The 19,922-nt window shown below is 34.2% G+C and overlaps 1 protein-coding gene across 7 annotated transcripts in view; it reads right to left on the bottom strand.

Annotated features, from left to right (window-relative positions):
- Window positions 1-19,922, bottom strand: part of RPGRIP1L (RPGRIP1 like) — a 63,133-nt gene that overhangs the window by 27,837 nt on the left and 15,374 nt on the right. For all 7 annotated transcript variants that reach the window (XM_001234247.7, XM_040707176.2, XM_025154313.3 and 4 more), the window contains 10 exons: window positions 18,280-18,385; window positions 13,013-13,159; window positions 12,284-12,357; window positions 10,076-10,215; window positions 7,258-7,364; window positions 6,999-7,049; window positions 5,649-5,831; window positions 4,469-4,586; window positions 3,208-3,660; window positions 1,981-2,132 (listed from right to left, as the gene is read on the bottom strand). In XM_001234247.7, the coding sequence (XP_001234248.4) occupies window positions 1,981-2,132; window positions 3,208-3,660; window positions 4,469-4,586; window positions 5,649-5,831; window positions 6,999-7,049; window positions 7,258-7,364; window positions 10,076-10,215; window positions 12,284-12,357; window positions 13,013-13,159; window positions 18,280-18,385 (1,531 nt within the window). The remainder of the gene's footprint in view (window positions 1-1,980; window positions 2,133-3,207; window positions 3,661-4,468; window positions 4,587-5,648; window positions 5,832-6,998; window positions 7,050-7,257; window positions 7,365-10,075; window positions 10,216-12,283; window positions 12,358-13,012; window positions 13,160-18,279; window positions 18,386-19,922) is intronic.

Here is a 19,922-nt window from a genome sequence, read left to right as displayed (position 1 = left end):
ATAAATAGAAGAAATAATTTATCTAGCTGACACTCCAACTACTGTTTAACTTTCTATGCCAAAATCAAATTTGTTCCATAAATTCAACTACAACCTTCTCTGATTGCAGGTGTAAGGAGATTAATCCCTTCAAGAATGTGATTATTTGCCTAATTCTTCTAACATATTGTGACCTATTTGCCATTTGATTATCAAAGCAGTTAAGTGTTAAGGATGATCCATAACCAGTGCCTCTTTAAAACTATGGATTCTGATTTTGAAAGCTATTCTGTGTCAAGACAATTTTTCTAACTGTAGTTCTTTTTATAAGTACTTTCCAATAATTAAAATAGCACTGCACATTTGCCTTCCCTTTTTCTTTCTCCAAAACCTTTATATTAATAAAGAAATGACAAAAATAGAAATCAGCACATGAACAGCAAAAATATGTTTGAAGTAGAATAAGAAAAATGGGTAAATTAATAAAAATTAAAGAACAGCACAAAAACCCAAATTATATGACTGTCTTAAAGAAGCAATCACCAACTATATTCACCTTATAAGGCTCTGCTTTCTTTTATGGTAATATGTCACAGCTAATTTCATTCATTGTACATAATTATCTCGTTTATGGAATGCACAGTTCTGTCTTGTGGTATTTGAGGGAAACATGAATCAATTTGATTTTGCATGATAAAATGGTAAATATTTTTATTAAATAATCCGCATTGAAATTGGTAGAGACAGTCAATCATGACAGTTTCAGATTCTCCTGAATATGTAACATTAAGGTTATTATTTCTAGCTATAAACAGAATTGGGGAAAAAAAGAGTCATTATAGCAGTTTATATACAGTTCATGTTTACATGATTTCTGCCACTCACAAAGGACAAAGTTTTATATTTATATGTTCAACTAGTGAAAGCCTAAATTTTGGAACACACAACTGAAGGTATTTCTGCAGTTACAGACTAATAGAATCTGTAACATAATGTAACCACCTGCGCCATTCCTATACTACTTTCAGTTTCTGCTATGAAACATCTCTGAAAACTGCAGTGTTTCAAACAGCTATTTTAAAAGCTGTTCTTCATTTCTGCAATTTCTCCTGTTCTATTTTTTCCTTAATAACCAGTATATTTCTGTTGCTTGAATTTCCAGTTTTACAACAATTACAACGAAATGCTCTGTTCCACATGCCTTATCTTCCACCCGTGTTTGGATTTGTAACATAGCTAGAAATAACATTAAAAAAATAGAGAAAACTACAGATTTGAGCATTTAACAATGGCCAGATTTTAAGAGTTAGTTAAAATACCTTTGAGTTAAAAAATACGTTTGAGTAAAATCTGATTTAAAGCAAATGCTACATTGTTGTCAAACCCAAAAATACTCTGAAAATATCTACACTGACCCTTCACAGAATTTGTACATCATACTTCCCAGCATACACTATGGAATCAGTATAGATTTTGGTTTAATATAAACTCACATGGTTGTATAGTACAAAAGCATTGAAGTTATGCTAGACATAGAGTTGTTTTTATTTCCTAAACTAATTGATAAATCACTACTATACAGAGCTTTATATCGTGATAATTTTCTTCAACAAGTAGTAAATAAAATAAAAACAAAAAGTGAAGTTACCTCCATGTCAATGTATGCAAACATTATGAACTTTTAAAACTTTCTGAACAATTGCGTCATCTGTAATACCTAACTGAGACCTGTCTGGTTTAACATTCCTGAATATTCCATTAGGATAAAATGTAAATAAATTCTGGCTTTTTTTACAGGTTAAGAAAAATAAATACAATATTTACATAATAATTTCAAATGTTCTAGTGACAGAGTCTATAAAAGTAAGCAACTGAAGTTTAAGACTTTGCCTTTTCAGCAAAACTCTATTTCAGCTGTAATGCGGGGGGGGGGGGGGGGGAGCAATGGGGAAAAAAATAAAGCAGTTTATCCAAAATTATGTAATACAAAACCAAGCATACCTGGAATGGTGATTCATGTTCCCTAAAATTGGGTGTTATGTACTCCTGAGCCTTAGACTTCTCTTTGTAAAGACCAATGGATTGATCCATAGGAGCTTGTAACCTGACCCAGTACTCTACAGTACCAAAATCTTGGATGTTTCCATTTATTCCTAAGAAAATATGGGATCACATTTTCACCTTAAAATGACTTCAAAACAGTGATTAAATTAAAAGAAACAACAACAACAACACACCCCAAAGCCAAACCAATACCCCCCTGTAGATGCTACTATTTGAAGTATTTTCTCCTGTAACCAGACCATTTCTGCTCTTTTGATGCTTTATGAGTATTAACTATAAGCAGACCTCTTACCTCTTCAGAAGAATTAACAGTTGCAACTACAAAAACCATAACTTCTTCTGTTATTTATTATTAAAGGATGAGGATAGATATCTATGATATTTGGGCCAAGTATAAAGAACTAATATTTGACAGTCTTATAAAGCAGAAACATTTTTGTTTTTCATGTATATTATACTAATCAGAGAAATTATATATGTGAGAGTAAAATAATTTAGTTTCATTTAAGTTCATTACAAGACTTGAATGAAATTATATATATAGTTAAGTAAGTAGGGGCACCTTGTATCAATAATGGTCTTAGAGAATGAAGGAAACATGCATTAAACAATTAAACCACAAATAACATATATAAAAAAGTAATGAAAAATGAAAGAGAATGTCAGATTTTGAAGATCTCTGCAGTGTTCACAGAAAAACTGTGAAATATGAATAGTACAATAGTGCAAACAAGAACTCTGCTCTAACTACTTTTCTCCATGCTGTCATCATATAATTACATTGAGAAAGGTAATACTGACTTAATAAAATATCCTTTACTTGTGTAATTACACATGGTAAGTAACTTCTGTACAAGACAAAGAATCTCCTATTTCCAGACAAGATTCTCTAACGCTATTTGCAACATGTAGTAAACTTCTAATATGTCTTATCAGGTCATTTTATTAACATCATCTTTGTACTCACTGATTATTGGTAAAATTGCACCTGTAGTAAAATTGTACCTAGAATCAACAAGAAATGCTGCACATCCAACATAATTTTTTTTTTAAGCCATTCCTTTTTCTTTTGAAAATAGCAATACATAAATTAATAGTTGGTCAAATATTGATTACTGGTCACTTTATCACACCCAACAAAATACTTTTTCATATGTTAATTACCAACTAAAACTGCTGTGCTGTAGATCCTCCCATTCTGTTCCAGGACTTCATGGAGTGCCAGTTGGCATGTAGCAACTGTTTCATAATCTGTACCATATGCATGATGAACCTCAAGAGTGACACTGTTACTCTGTATGTAGTGTAAGAAGCTGTCATCAATCTGGGCAAGATACTGAGAAGTAAAGTCATATGACAGGGTATGTCCATGCAAAACAGGGGTTGCTTGAAGCTCGAAGTCATAAAATGCATAAGTACAGAAAGTTGCAGGTTCATGGTCACCAAAAGCATGCACAGCTTCAGAAGAGAAGATCACTTTGCTGATATGAATTTCAAAAAGGCCCTCTCGTCTTTCGAAATGTAGAGTTTCATCAAATATGTTCACTGGATTGGCTGGCAATATTTCTGGTCTGAATTTGTAGCGTTTACTACCATAGGCAACATCTCTCAGTTGCGCTGCAATTAAAAAAACAATTGAGGGCTACAACATGACTGTTTAAAAAAATCAAATATAATTCATGCTTGCATAGAGAAGAAAACAAAAAACCACCCAACACAAACTGCACACTTAAAAATCAGACATCCACAGTTAGCTTAGCATGCTCAGAATACTTCCACAATGCAGTTGCACCAATGTAAGTAATAACACAGACTGCTAGCAATTAGTAACAGTAAAAAAACAAAAATGCAGAAGCCTTATATGATGATCGAAGTAAGTATTTTTAGGCTAAAATTCAGCAGAGACTTAAAATGTGTTTTTTTTGAAGGGTTGAACTACAGATTATATTATTTACTGGGGAAAGAAAGAATATATGCTTACATGTAAGTTATAACATTTTAAGTTATCCCATTCTGGGCTTCCTGTTTACCATTTATTCTATACAATGAAGTCAATAAAACATAGTTTCAAATTCATAATGTTAAAATATTGTGTAAGGCATATTATGCCCTAAGTGTGAAAGTTTTTGCAACATATAAAAAGTTACATAATTACTGAAGAGCAAAACAAAAAATTTGACCACAAAAATGTATTTTAAAAGTCGAGGTTTGGTCGCTTATGCTGCAACAGTTGCAGCATAAAGTATTCTCTTGACTTTTATTTAATAAGTAACACTTAAGTCAACAAAACAGCACATAGATAAGGGACCCTGGACGATCTGATCTTCGTGTTAGTTTTAAGAATTAAAAGGTGTTTCAACTGATGAGCAAATTTGCAATCTAAGAACAATTAAAAAAATGGAAGGAACATATGATTCAAAAATACCTTCTAGTTTTTTGATGCGTGCAGCCTTCATATCAAGAAGATCGACATACTTTCCTATTTTTAACTCATAGTCTTTCTGTAGACTTTCCATCTTCTGTGTCACTGCCTCAATTTCAGTCTGAAAAAAAAAATGCAGGTAAAAATGGCCACTGAAGCATATCTTAACTGATATTGCACATGGTTTTGGCTACAAAAGAGAAAATACAGTTAAATTTAAGAAAGAATTTAGGGCACAGAAAAATAGCAAATTTTAATTCAACACCACAGCAATCAGTTCTAATTTTAGCAAGATCTAAAATCATTATTGAGGAAAATGACTAGTGATTCGTTCAGAACAATATTTGAAATAGTTTTTGTAAAGATTGTATTATTTTAACCTCAGATGGATTGAATGAAAACCAAAATATCATCTGCAATAATCCAGCAAAAGGAAGCTTCATTGATAAATGCACATACTATTTTTCCTGTGCGGGCCTGATATGAGCTCTGAGATAATCCCATGAAGCCAAGTGCTTAAGGGCTCTAACCAGGGTGAGTTAAAAGACTGAAGTTATCATAGAATCATAGAATGGCCTGGGTTGAAAAGGACCACAGTGATTATCTAGTTTCAATCCCACTGCTACGTGCACCAGACCAGGCTGCCCAGAGCCACGTCCAGCCTGGCCTTGAATGCCTCCAGGGATGGTGCATCCACAGCCTCCTTGGGCAACCTGTTCCAGTGCATCACCACCCTCTGTGTGAAAAACTTCCTCCTAATATCTAATCTAAACTTCCCCTGTCTCAATTTAAAACCATTCCCCCTTGTCCTATCACTATCCACCCCCATAAACAGCTGTCCCTCTCCTGTTTATATGCTCCCTTCAAGTACTGGAAGGCCACAATGAGGTCTCCTTGGAGCCTTCTCTTCTCCAAGCCAAACAATCCCAGATCACTCAACCTTTCCTCATAGGAGAGGTTCTCCAGCTCTAAGTTACAGTCATTTGGATCTTGTGGTTTTTGAACACTTCTTTCAACAGTAACCAATTCTATGCTAGATTACTTTATAAAACAGACTGGCTTTGACAATTAATTTGGAAGCCTTAATTATGACTTCATTTTTTCCTGAGGGAACAAGTTCCAGTGCTAGAAATATTAAAATGTTATCATCAAGTTATCTATAACTAGAGATGTAGTTTAGTACCTGGTAACCCTTGTTAATTTTGTGCTGTACAATTAACATACTCCTTGTCTTTTCAAGTTCTTGCACTGTTTCCGCATGTGCTAATTGCAGCTTCCGCATGGAACGTTCCGAAACTTTTTGGATGTCATCATCATCTTTTTCCAAACATATAAGGTCCCCATTCTTCTTCTGTTCCTTTCGAACCTGGAGCAAATTTTAAGAGTTACTAGAAAAAATTTTTGCAAAATATCTAGATGTTTTTGTGCATAGTTTAATATAGCACTGGCAGAAGGACACATTGTAACACAAAAAATAAAAAAGCCATGGACCCGTACCTGTCAAGATTTTATTTAGTAACGTAAACTTCCAATTGTTGTAGGATTGAGAATAGTGATCGCTTTTGAATATCTCATACATTTACCTTCTATATACTTGATAATCATGCTCCAGTGAATGCCTAAAACCTGAATTATTCTCAAGCCTACATTACTGCTATGACTTATACTGATGTTCTATTTTTGATCTTTTCCTTGCTTTACTTCTTTTGTAATCACTACAGAATTATTATTATTAGCTTTCAAGTAGCAGTAAGACTATACATATATAGTCTTACTATATATGTAATTTATATATTTCCTATATATATATATATATTCCTATATATTCCTATAAATATATATATATATATAGGAAACATTCTAAATTTCAGTAAACGTGGGTTAAATTAAATGCAAGTCTTCAAGAGCAGTGGAAACTTAAAGCACTCATTTCTTTCCTGCTCACTTTCAATTCAGTTCTGACAAAATAAATAAATAAAATAAAAATATAAACTACAACTTATGAGCAAGAGAAAAAAACAGCTTTTTCTATGTATTTCTCTATTAGTAAATATAGAGAGGTTAACTAGTTAGCTATGAGGTTGCCCTAGCACTTTTTCAGAGCTTCTACACTTAGAATGTGCTCATAACACATTAAAGAATTCAAAATAGAAAACGTTTTTTAATCAACATTACAGGAAGAACAAGATGGTGTGATTGCTCATTTAAATGAGGAAGAGCAAGCTTTTCAGAAAGCATTTATGAATCTGCTTTAATTCCCCTTTGGTGCTATTACAATTTCTACATAACTCTACACAGTGAAATCTGGGTAACTTAAATTTCATCCTCACAATTCTCATCTTTCCTTTTGCTTCATTGTAAGTGAAAAATTACCCGTGCACACATACATGCGGGAAGTGTGAACTACTGCAAAAACAATCCAGCCCTTGAGAACCCAAGGCATTGTGTCCAGAACAGGTAACAGTAAACCAATAATCAAAGCATTTTTAAAAATGGGAAGAAAAAAAAAAGGGAATTCTTTGCAAGTTTTTACCTTTATGAGCAGGAGAGCTTCACTGAGTTCGGCCACATCAACATCACATCTCTGAAAGACAAATACTCAATGAAGAGGTGGTATCAGATGTGAATGAACACTGAAGAAATATATTCAGGATAACAAGATGCATTCTCACTAGACATTACATTTTGAATATTATGAATACTTTTGTATTCTTTTACCTTCAAGAAGAATTTGCACTACAAATGAAGCATAGAATGTATTTCTTGGTCATTTTCCAAAAAGAAGATTTTACCTTGGTCAAATACTTCATGTAATCTTTCAGTTCATCTAACTGTTGCTTATTTTCCAGGTAGCATGACTGCAGGTCTTTGTTCTCTTCCATCAGCTTTTCCTTTTTGTCTTAACATTGGGAAATAACAAAACATATTGCTTAATGTAACTATAAAAACAAAATAAGCTTGCTTTTTCATATTAACATATGCATAAGAACTTCATTTAAAGATGTAGGAACTAATTTATTCGGTACAGCAAAATCTTGTACTGGCAAACTAGGAGGGAACTGGGTAGGAACCTGCTGTTTCTTAGATCCGGGAGATGAGTACAGATTAAAAAAAAACAAAGCCAAAACATTCTTACTTTCATGAAGATTGAAATGACAGCATCAAAAATCTACACTTTGTGTATTTCCAGACAGACCAATAGGCATAGCTATAGTATGACTTCACTGGGTTTCTCCTTTCGGGGAAGGTTTGGGAAGAGAATAGAGAATCTGAGTTCTTAGTCTGAATCACTAAATACAATTCCACTCCTCAGTCAAAGGTTGAAGAGATTTTCTACAAATACCCACTAATGCACAGCTATTTCCACACTGACTTCGCAGGAGATTCAGGAAGAAGTTTGTCTCATGATAGAAAGGATTCAGGATTAGACCAAATAATTTAATTATAACAACATGTCTTCTTTCACACAGAAAAGTTTTAAAAGTACTTAAGTTTCTAAGGAACAAAAAGTACACTCCTGTCCACTCTCCTCCTCAGTTGAGTTCCTTATTCCCTTGATAACAATGTATTTTCACTTTTTTTTTTTTCTGCTGCATTTTTTATACAATGTATTGAAATACTGTGAATTCATATTCCAGGTCAGAATGATAGAAACATTAACCGTTAGCTTGACAGGCAAGCATTAGCTGTTGTAATTCCCATGTGCACTGGTGGGAGTTGATGGGTATAACATTACACACTTAGTTGAGAATATATTCTATAGCTTTCAACAAATATTCCACAATATCATTTTAATGCTGGAATCTTTTCCACTGACCTTCAGGGCATGAAGCACAACTTCACTATTTTCACAGAATAGCTTTTCAGTTTTGAGTATTGAACTCAGCAGGAAACAGGTGGCTGAAATACTAGTCTCAAGGGTTTGGGTATGTTTCAAAAACTGACATCAGGTTAGTTTTAATTTTGCAGAGTTTATATATCAAATGACATCTTCACTAAAAATAAATCATCTGTAGAACCATTCATTGATCCCTTACACAGTAGCCTTCTCACCCACGCATGCTGGGAGTCCACAAGAGCCATTTTCAATTCAAATACAAACTAAGCAGTAAAGTTATAATTCTCTGCAGTCACGAGAAAAAAGCAGTGTATTTGTACAACTGAGAAGAAACTACACTAAGCGCTAAAAACAAAAGACTAAAAATAATCAAGTATATAAGAAAACAATTAAGCCTTTTGATAAATACAGCAGTGTGACAGGGGTGAGGGTGGTAAGTCCTTGATTGTGGAACACTCATCTGCAATTGAGTCTTGTGAACTCACAGAAGCAATATATCCAATGGCTGTTGGGTGGGAGGTCTCCCACATGAAAAAGAAAAAAAAAGAAAAAAAAGAGTCCCTCATGCTGATGTTGTTTCTTTTCCCTACATTATAAACTGAGATCTGAGCTGAAGCTTTTTTCAGGTATGAGGGGACAAGATATTCCTTTTCAAGCATTCTTATCAAATTGTCACTAATCTTCTGTCCACAGCAGCAATCTTAGTTCACTCTTTTTCTAACAACCCCAGTGAAGGTTTTGTAGACATTGTTAATATGACAAACTATTAAGGGTAAGCATGAGAGAAGTTCTGCACTAGTTGTAGGCATCAGGTTATGACAAAAAGTAATTCAGTTCTTCTGCTTTTAAAAATGATGTGCAGTGAAGACAGATACCTTGAAATATTACACTGCTTAAGTTTTTTCAAAGACAAAAATCCTAGATATGTAGACCTCGAAGGGTGTTAGAAAACGTACTTAAGCTGTAGCAGATTCAATGCAACAGAAACTGAAAATATAGTATACTGTTGATCTACAAGCCCTGAAGTGCCAATTTTGGGAAGGGCTAGTAAAAATGAACTTAAGCCATAATCATACAAATTACTTACCAGTTGTCCCACTTCATTCTATTAGATTGATCACAAGTGTGCTACCTCTTAAAAATACACATTTCAAGAAAAAAACCTGTAGAATATTTATTCCTGTCTGTTCTCCTTCTGTAAATTTTTGTTGGTACAGTATATCACAATACTGAGATAAAAGATTGCAAGGTTTAAAGATTCACTGAGTTGTTCTACACCACAGGAAAAACACACATGAAATCATCTTTTGATAAGAACAAACCAGTTGTATTGTAAATGTACAACTGTGAATAAAAATGTGTGTACACTGAAAATACAAAAAAAAAAATCTATATTCACTAAGTTGAAGTGTCTACATAGGTTTCATGTACCTTTGCACAATAAATGAATTTAGACTAGTGGCTTAAAATTTGAGGAAGACCGTCTTCCTGCCTGTAAGATTTTCTTCGTTTTGAGGTGAATAAGGGGGAAATATTGACTCACTGAAGAATTAATGCAACTGGAGTTAAAGGATCTTCAGCACATAACCTGTATTGAGTCAACTTCTGTACTAAGGATAGTCATAACTTAAGCATACTTTTCAGTGTACTTGTAAAAGACAGCTTTGAAATCACCACTACTAAGGAACTACATTTTTCTGCAGAATATATTCATACTCCAACACCAGACAAATTCACATCATGAAAAAACAGCAGTTACTTCAGAAATGTACCTCTTTCTACTTTGAGCTTGCCAAGGATTTCATCTTTGTCTGCTAAACTAGACTGGATAGCAGTCTCTAGTTCAGCAATTTGCAGTTTCAGTTGCTCTTCCTTTAATTTCCATTCCTGTTCACGGGTCATACTGAAGACACTGCAATAAAACATGTGGCATACGAAGAACTTTTCAAAATCAACTTCAACAGAAAATAATAAAGAAGAAAGCTTTTTGTGGCACAGAGACCGCTGTCATCATGTCTTAGGAATTAAGTAAACATATGCTGGTCTGCTGCTGTTGAAACCAAGGCGCCTTTCTCAGGCTGTGGTTAAAAAACATGAAAGAGTTTGTGGGACGAGCAAAAGAACTGGCCTTAATTTAGAGCTCCGAAGTCAGAAAAGTTGGCAACATGCAACATTTGCGGGACCAGAAAAGGAATTCAGATGCGTATTCCAGAGTAATCCACAGCTTCAAACCTCAGTAACTGACAACTAACAAAACCATTCTTTCCGCATACAAAACCTCTTAATGCAGAGAACTAGGATCACCCACCTGACTTCTTTTAAATCTGTGAAAGATGCAGAGCCTAAAGTCAGTTGCCTGTTCAGAGAAACGTTGACCACAAAGTGACAACAGTTTTCTCGTAATGTAGAACAACAATTCTGATACAGATTAAGAAATAATAAGTAATCTTTCTTCCACTTAAAGAAATAAAAAACCGAGGCGGGCAGATATTAGAATAACTATTTTTCCTGTAACACATTATTTACTTCTAAACTACCAATCTGCATGTAGTAAGGATCGCACAGACACAGAATCAGAACTGCTTGAACCAATAACAAAATGTGCAGCTCAGACTGAAATAAAAGTAAGGACATTACCTTGGTTGTGAGTACATAAAAATGAATTTATACCTAGAACATCTAAAGAATGACTTAAAGGTTAAAGAAAAAAACATAGCATGAACGCTCAACTCCAACAGCTTTAGTAAGAGTTTACATTCTCAACTCCCAGTCTTCCTAAAAGTACTTTCATCACTCCCCAAATTCTTCTTCTCATCCCGTATCTAATCTCATCTATTTTTTGACACAGTTCTCTAAATACATACTATCTTACAGGATTATATGGTCTTTCACAGCATGTGTGAACTTAACCAATGCTTCTAGGTCCTACAGTAACATTTACTTAACTTTGTTGTGTCATAATTTTGAACATAGTATGCAGTAAATACAATGCATGGGACCCACAATCACTTTGGTAGGTAATATTACGCAGCTACAGAAAAGACAGCATGTTTTACAATTGCTTAGACTCACCACTCTTCAAAGTGTGACTGGCTTCGATAAGGAAAGAATAAATCTTAGCAAGACAAGATATAAATTATCTTTAGTTTTCAAACTTTTGAATTTTTTAAGTTTTAGTGACCATTGTGCCTAGCTATACATGCATTCAATATCTTTAGGTACAATTATTTCACATAAATATGCAGCTACACATTATTTCAGTTTTTCAAAAGAGTATGCTGTCAGAAAAAATAAATAACACAATAATGTTATTTTATGATAGTAGTTCAGCATTTAGATATTTAAATGAACATCAGTTTTGGCAAGAAGCCTATATAATGCTAATATTCATATCCATTTGAATGGTGTCCACTTCTGCTGTTTTCTCCCTTTGAATTTTAAGATTACTGTTACTTGAATTCATGTGCAATTTCTTTCACATTTACTGTATTTCACTGGAGACAGAGCCATCTGGGTAACTATAAATGGTCAACCACATCTGGCACCGCTTCCTTTGGAGAGAGTTAAAGCATTTCTAGATTTGCATTACAAGGTCATATGAAAACAATTCCTCTCAATCTTTAATCCAAATGAATTGTTTTCTTGGATAGTTTCTACATAATAAGAGTCAACTGACAAATTCATGCTTGTTCTATGTAAACTTTTCAGATTTGATTCTCAGTCTTGGCCTTGGCAAAATTCCCATCAACTCTGAAGGGAACTTCCAATAGAATGACATTTTCAAGAAAAGGGTTCATGTCTTCTACTTCCCTTGTAAAAAAAAAAAAAAAAAAATCCACAAGGAAACACTAATAATCTGGCACCTGTAGACACTGGCCTACCCACTGCAGGCAACAGGTATGCTGAAATAAGCTTGCATTGTTCTAACTGGTATCAGAAAAAGTTGGCCATTAAACAGTAGATTTAATTAAATGCTTTACCTGCTGGACAGCTTATCACAGTTTTCCTTCAAGAGTTCCTTCTCTCTCTCTAGATCATTTACTCTTTCTTCTAACTAAAATGAAGAAGAAAATTTCAAATGCAAAAAGATAGTAAGGGAAAAGCAAATAGTAAACTATGAAGAATTTATAAAGATGATTACTTAATACTTCCTAAGTATTTTCAGGAAGACTTACTAGTCTTTTCATACAAACATGTCTAATAAGGTTCAAAATAACACTTTTTTCCACCACATCACAGGCTCTCATATTCCTCATATAAGGCTGAGACTAGCATGTAAGAGCTGAAGAACAACAGTATCTAGTTATTTTTTGTCTTATGCTGTAGAATTTTTTTTGCATTAGAAATGTTTAATTCAGTAAATAAGTACCAAAATACGATCAACAAGTCAAGTATTATGATTGTTTCTCCGTAACGCACCATTTGTTTAGTATTAGAACTGATAGCAAAATTCTATGCCTTTCTTCAAACAACGTTCAAACACTCATGCAGTGTTATGTAGCTTGGCTGACAAGTATGGTTCACAACTTTATGAAACACAAGCAGTAACCATGGGGTTTTCTCTCTAATGTGTTAGCTGTATGTATAATCAGGTCAGTCTTCAAAATATGTTTGGAAGATCTATTTACTCTTCAGCAATGAAAAGGTATTTTCCCTTATCTACGTATATCACCCAAAGCAGGTTCTAGTTCTCTTGGACACAATCTCACCTCCTCTGTCCTTCGCTTGGAAATAGCCACTGACTGTAACTCTTTTTCGAGATGGAGGCACTTTGACCGCTCCTCTTTAAGCTGGACATTCAGCTCTTCACTTTTTGCTATTAAAACATCATGGTTAGTCTTAAAATTCCTCTGGTTCTACAAAAAGAAAAGAAGAAAATCATGGGGAGGCAGAGTCAAAGATGATCACTTGGTGTTACGATACTGCATATTCTATCAGTGTACTCTCCTGGCAGCATTTGATATATATTTTCAACATGGTCAATAGGAGACACTCTTGAACTAAGAAACTGGAAAAAAAATTCATTACACACGGCCAAGAGAAGGTAGCATTCTTGTTACTTTTGTGAACGTTAAACCCCCAGTTTAGTCATAATGAAAAGAACCAAGATATACATCTGTTAAACAATTAAAAGATTTTGCTGTGGTTACAGCGGTTAGACATGCTGACCAAAATCACTGCAGTAGCAAGCAAAAATGAATGCTGACCACAGTTATGTTAATCACAGAACTTGCCGCAGATCTGTTAACCCTTAGCTGTAGATACATAACTGTTTCGTAATCCCACTATACTAGGCTGTACTTCATTGCTAGCAGTAATTTAATAAGGGACTTATGATTTCTTTTACATTTTAATTTACTTTAATTGTTAATATTAGGGCACATTTAACCAATTTTAATATTAAATGGAGAATACTGATAGAACCTCTATTTCCAGAATATTAGTTAATGTTATAATGCCTATATTTCATAATGCTTTAATAACACCTCATAAAAAATTTTCATGTAAAACACACTCAAATTATGACTTGGGAAAAAATGCCTAAAAGCCAATCTCCTGTTTAATAAAATGGCTATATGACAAATACATGCATAAGAATAGATAATGTTCAATGGTTTTATACAAAAAACTATAACCTTCATGTTTTCCTTAAAATATTCCTAAAAAATAGTTAAATGAAGAAGCTGAATGCAAATCCAATGCAAATTGTTTAGGCTCATACGAAATACAAATATCTAGAAACAAACACACAAGACCACAGAAAACCCAATCAGTGACCTCTCACATCTCATTTCTCCATAAGAACAATCTGAAGGAGAACAAACAATAGTAGCAGACAGTCTTATACCAGAGAGATAAAGTATATCACTCATCAATTTTTAATAGTCCTTCTTCAGTGCTTCTCTTGCTTTATCCTATACCTGTGAATTGCATTTCAATAACTTCAAAAAATGGCAGCTTAAAAATCAGCCTTGGGAAAACTGCCTTTCCCAGACCACTTCACCCTTATCTCTTCCCTTAATTTCCAAAACAGTTGAAAACAAATTCAGCAACCAAGGTCTTGATTTCACCTTTTAACTGATCCTGAATCTCCCCATTAGCAGTCCTCAATCTACTTACTTTATTGAAATTTCTCATTAAAAGCTCTGAAAGCATCCTCCAGTAAAATTGCTTCAACTTCATTCTTCTTCTGCATCTGTGCCTCTACTCATGGTTTTCCATTAACTTTCTTCATAAACTTTAAGGGGACAATAACTTCCCTACACCTCCCCCTCAATGCATTATTTTCATGGGTATTCTATACCTGACAGTGCTGTCAGCATTTTTTTTTTTTCATCATGCCAAAGCTGTTTTCTATTTAGTTCTCCCTGAAAAAATCCCAAGACTGCAGTCATGGTAACAACTGGGATGATAATTTTAATTTAACGTTTCTAGTCTAAAATTGCATTCCTTAAGGAAACATACCTCAATGTGAAATAAATTCTTTACAGAAAATGAATATATACTGCCTAGAAATACTGTAAAAAAGAAATGATTGTATTGATTGTCCAAGAGAATCAACTCTTTATAGTATTTAAATTTTAGTTGCATTGATTAGCATATTCCACATTACAAGTCACGAAATCCTAAAGGTTCAGTCAGCAATTAATTACATCAGTGGTGGTGCTCAGGGACACGATTCAGCAGTGTTACAGTTAGGGTAGTACAGTTAGGTTGTGCTTGGACTTGATGATCTTGAAGGTCTTTTCCAACCAGAGTGATTCTTATTCTATGATAATCAAATATTTAAGCCAAATAGTTTCTGAGTCCTTTGTTCTTCTATGAAGATTACTAAATTTCCTTCATTCAACTGGTTATGCTAAAATTCTTTAACAACAAAACTGTCTTGTAAAGGTTTGGTAGCAACTTCAACCTAAATATCACTACATGGAAAATGATTTTAGGCTCTTTTCTTTCCACAGTTTCACAACTTCTGGCTGATTAGAGTTTAAAGGCAAACATAGATTTTATTCAGGTTTTACCAATTGAAACATGTATACAAACAATAATGAACTCCGAGTCGAGAAGATCATAAAGATTAGAAAACAAACCTAAACAGAGATCTGTTAAATAAGTACTTTAATTGCCACCTAAGGTGGAAATTTTAGATTTTATACTTATGCGCATTTACTAGATGAATATTTCAAACATTCCAACTATTGCAATAAAAAAAAAAGAAAAACTGTATCCATTATTTTGTAAAAATAAGATGAGACAGAAAACACTTTAAATCTTTGGGAAAAAAAATGCAGCTTTCAACGTGAATATTAGAAACAATGCTTTACAAGTACCAGCCTGAATCTTAGTCATGTGTTTCTATTCAGCTGTTATCAAGAGAGGCACAAGAACATAAGAACTTGAGGTTTGCTTTAAATTACCAAAAAGTCGCATATGATTCAGAATGGAATAGCTTCTGTATCATTTTATATCTAAGAACACAAACAGCTGTCTCCCTTGGAGTTTACATTCAACATAGTTCACTGTGTGAAATTAGATTTGAACTACTAAAAGAAGAGCTGTTTTGGCAGAGAAGATGGGGTAGGAGAGAGCAAAACCAAAGATAGAAGCAGAAAGACATGGGATAAAAGGAAGGGAACAAAATCATAATTGCAGAAGTCTTGTTAATCATGCAGGAAGAAGCAGGCAGCAACAATGAGAGTGGAAAAAAAAAATGAACAAAGAAGCCACAAATCCTACTATGGAGCAGAAAGGTGAAGATAGGAGAATAGGGTACAAGAGAAATGTGGACTGCAGGCAGCCTTCTACCCTGAAAGACTGCAGAAAGAACGTAAAGTTTTCTTGAGATCATCCTGGCAGGAGTGTCAACAAGGTTAGGATCCATATTTCAAAATAAATAACTGCCTTCATCTACACAGTGTGATATTCCTGCCTCAAGATCTTGGAATTACAGCAGGCACTAGGGCTTTACTTTCTTGCATCTGACAACAGTTAGGAAATTCTACTATAGAAATATCATACCACTGTTTGTTATTTTGTCTTTCTAGTTATTTACATAGGTTGCTCTGAAAGTAATGCTTCCTATTTATTTCCATGAAAACCACAACAGATACGAAAAGCACAGTACAACTGATAGAGCAAATTCTCAGTTACTCTTTTTCAACATAGTCACTGTCATTAGCCATGTATTTTTTACCAGTGATGAACAAGAGCCTGCATGCTGCACTAGTAAAAATCTGCACTGGTGGAGGTGATCACTGTTTCACAGCAGCTATAAGAGTATGACAGTATTGTTACTAGGAAAACGTTGCCCACATAACCCATCTTTCATCAGCTCGTACAGATGGAAGTAAGAAAGTGCCAAATCTGGACTATAAAGTGCATGAGGTAGGACAGTTCAGCCAAGATTGGCAAAGCGCTCCGGCCTTCAAACCAGTATGGGGTCTGACACTACTGTGTTTCAGGAGAAAGGCTGTCTTCTTCTCCGGCCTGACTCTAAGGTGAAGGTTCAGACTTTTAATGTCACAATGTAACATTCACAGTTGATGCGCTTCTGGGTTCCAGGAAACCCTCAAGGATCACTACTCTTTCCTATTCCAAAAGATAGCACACATCACTTTAACCTGAGGGCTGTGTCTTGAACTTTCTTTTTGATGGGGGATTCACGTCACCACTCTCTGGACTGCCATTTTGACTCCAGCTTGTAGTGGTAACACCATGTCTTATCACTGGTAATGATGCAATCCAGGAAAATGTCACCTTCAGCCTACTGTTTGTTGATTAGGTCCTGACAAACTTGCATACAGGGTGCTTGCTCTTCCTGTGTGAGTGTTTGCAGGATCCAACCTGATATTCCTATATCACCACTGCTTCCAAAGCATTAAAACCAATATTCAGCTTCATACATAGTTCCCTGGTTATAACACACCAATCCATGCAGATTTGCTGATCAAGATGCTCTTCATTTTGTGTTGTGACAGCCATGCATGGCCATCCAGAATGTGGCTTGTCTTACACATTGCTGTTACCATGGCTGAAATGCACAACCCACTACCTCATTGTACTAACATCTATCGTTTGGTCTTCAGAAACATTCAGTAAGCATTGATGAATGCCAATTTTTTCCACATGGAGGAATTCAGTGACACACCTTTGCTTCCTAGGCACTTGCATGTCAGATACCATTCTGTCAGACTGCCCCACTGTTTCCATCTGTCAGATGGCAACAAAACGTAACATACTATTGGTGGAAAGGTTTAACCTCTACTGCTGTACCACCATCTGCCTCTGATGTCATGGGCCAACATAATGCCTCTTTTTTTTTTTTTTTTTTCGGATCAACCCTCTTATTATAGGCTAGTAACTTAGCACTTACTATTCAAAATTTACTTTGTTCGAACTTTTAAAAAGTTACTTTAATTCCTTATAATTTTCCTGCTTTTAATCTCATTTTCTCCTTGAATTGCAAGTACAATTAAATTGTAGGTCCATCTAACAAAAATTTAAGATATGTTACTAAATTAAAAAAAATGCAGAAGTACAACAAAGTACAACAAATATAACTTAATTATAAATTAATTCACATTAAACATCTCAAGATACAGCTAGGAATTGTACACCTTGCAAATAGCAGGGATATCTACCGCTTCCACCTCATAAGGAAGACATACCTTATACAGCTCAGTTGCATGCGGGATTTTTTTTTAAACTCACATAAATTCTCTTATTATCATACTGTCTCTGCCTACAAGCATACACAGTTCTGCCAGTACATTTGTGAAGAAGCAGAAAAATACCGTATCACTGAGATCCTGCACTTTCTGGCGATGTTTTCATAAATTTTGTGTATTCAGCAATGACTTGGAATCAAGAAATGTGTATATTTATTTATTTGTATTGTATATTATTTTATTTGTATATCATTAAAGCATGATCATATGATGAGAGTAATGCAATGTCATGACCAAATCATACTTACCTCTTGAAGCTGGAGAAATTTGCTTTCCATTGCTGCAAGAGCACTGCTTTTCTCAGCCAGCTGTTTACGGACCTTAATCATTTCCACATTGTCCCGAATGTTTGACCTTCAAAATTGTATTAAAAAGAAACACATCATGAGCTTGAAGATGACAAAATGACTTGTCCTATTATTTTTGTCTTGATAAGTTGATATCATGGAAATCAACTTTCTACAATACATTTGGGAGAAGATCTAGCATATGCTAGCCAACTTAATTTTGTCTTCTATGATTTATGTTAAAGAATTTAAGTAATTCAGGATGTCATAGGAGCAATCAATATATAGAGATGTTGGTTTTATCATACACTACATATTACAGGAAAAGAAAACAATCTATAACCTAGTGATTATTTGTTTTCCAATCAATTCTTTCCCACCCTTCAAAGCATGTTACCATTTTATGGAATTTTCTCTTACAGTTTACACCTATGAAATATTGTTAAGAAAATTGACTTAGCAATTCACACTGCTATCACCTAAAGAATAGCATTCAAAACAACTTGCAGGTGTCTTTAACTACATGAGAATCATTTAATATCCACATAGATGCTCTATATCATTACAGTTCTAAGATTAACTTGAGAATCCACTAATTAATAGATGTTCAAAATTACTTTCAATTTAAATAAACATTTATTTCTAAAGTTATCCTTTACTTCAAACAGTGAAAGCCGACTCTTCTGCAGTTTCTTGAAGTACAGGAAGGGAAATCATTTCTTATTTTTATTAATAGAAAATCAGAACAAATTTTTACCATTTGAAAGGTTTCTTGTCCAATATTTATTTGTTTTAGGTATATTGGAGGAATTGTCATAATGCCATGTTGGACCAAGAAAACAGACTAAAAAATTTATACATCTGTAAACCAGCTGAGAATGCAAAATACTTTCCTCTTATGCTTTAAAATATCAAAGTTTGTTGTGTTTTGGCATTGCCAAGTTAATTGTCCTTACACAGGAGATAAACGCACTCAGAAATCTGAGACATTCCCCAAGAAACACTAATACAATATTAAGACAGTCATGTGCCTAAAACATGTTATCTACATAAATTAAAGTTATGGTGAGTATAGACAGCAGCACTGTCTCATGTGAGCTATTTAAAAGCTAATGTAGTGGCACGTTTTTATTAATCTTGTTCCACACATCAAACAAAAGGCCCCAATGCCTTCAAAGGCTTTCGTTTTTCCTTTTCCCCCCTTCTTTTTTAAGAAGGGAGCTTTTTTTTTTTTTTTCCTCTTTTAAGTAGAAAAAGGAGCAGATGATAGAGAAATTTATGATGTACAGATGTAAACCCCATGGCTCCTGACAATCAACATTAACTATTTTTTCAGCAATGAATGAAGCACTACTTGATTTAAATGGGTTTTGGGTACTGATATTATCAGTAAATTATTTAAACTTGTAAGTGAAAAATTATTTTTTATTGGGACCAGTTCCACTCCTAGAATTGTAACAGTATTTATCCCAAGAAGGTACATTACAAGGAGCACACTGTTTAAGAACAAAATCATTTCAGATTTAGTTAGTTAAGGAAGTTAATTGAGAAAGATTATTTTGGTTTTCCATAAATGAAGTCACAAAACAGTAGAACAGAAGACA

Source organism: Gallus gallus, chromosome 11, assembly GCF_016699485.2.
Source record: "Gallus gallus isolate bGalGal1 chromosome 11, bGalGal1.mat.broiler.GRCg7b, whole genome shotgun sequence".
NCBI lineage: Eukaryota > Metazoa > Chordata > Aves > Galliformes > Phasianidae > Gallus > Gallus gallus.
This window is presented reverse-complemented; position numbering and strand designations above follow the sequence as displayed.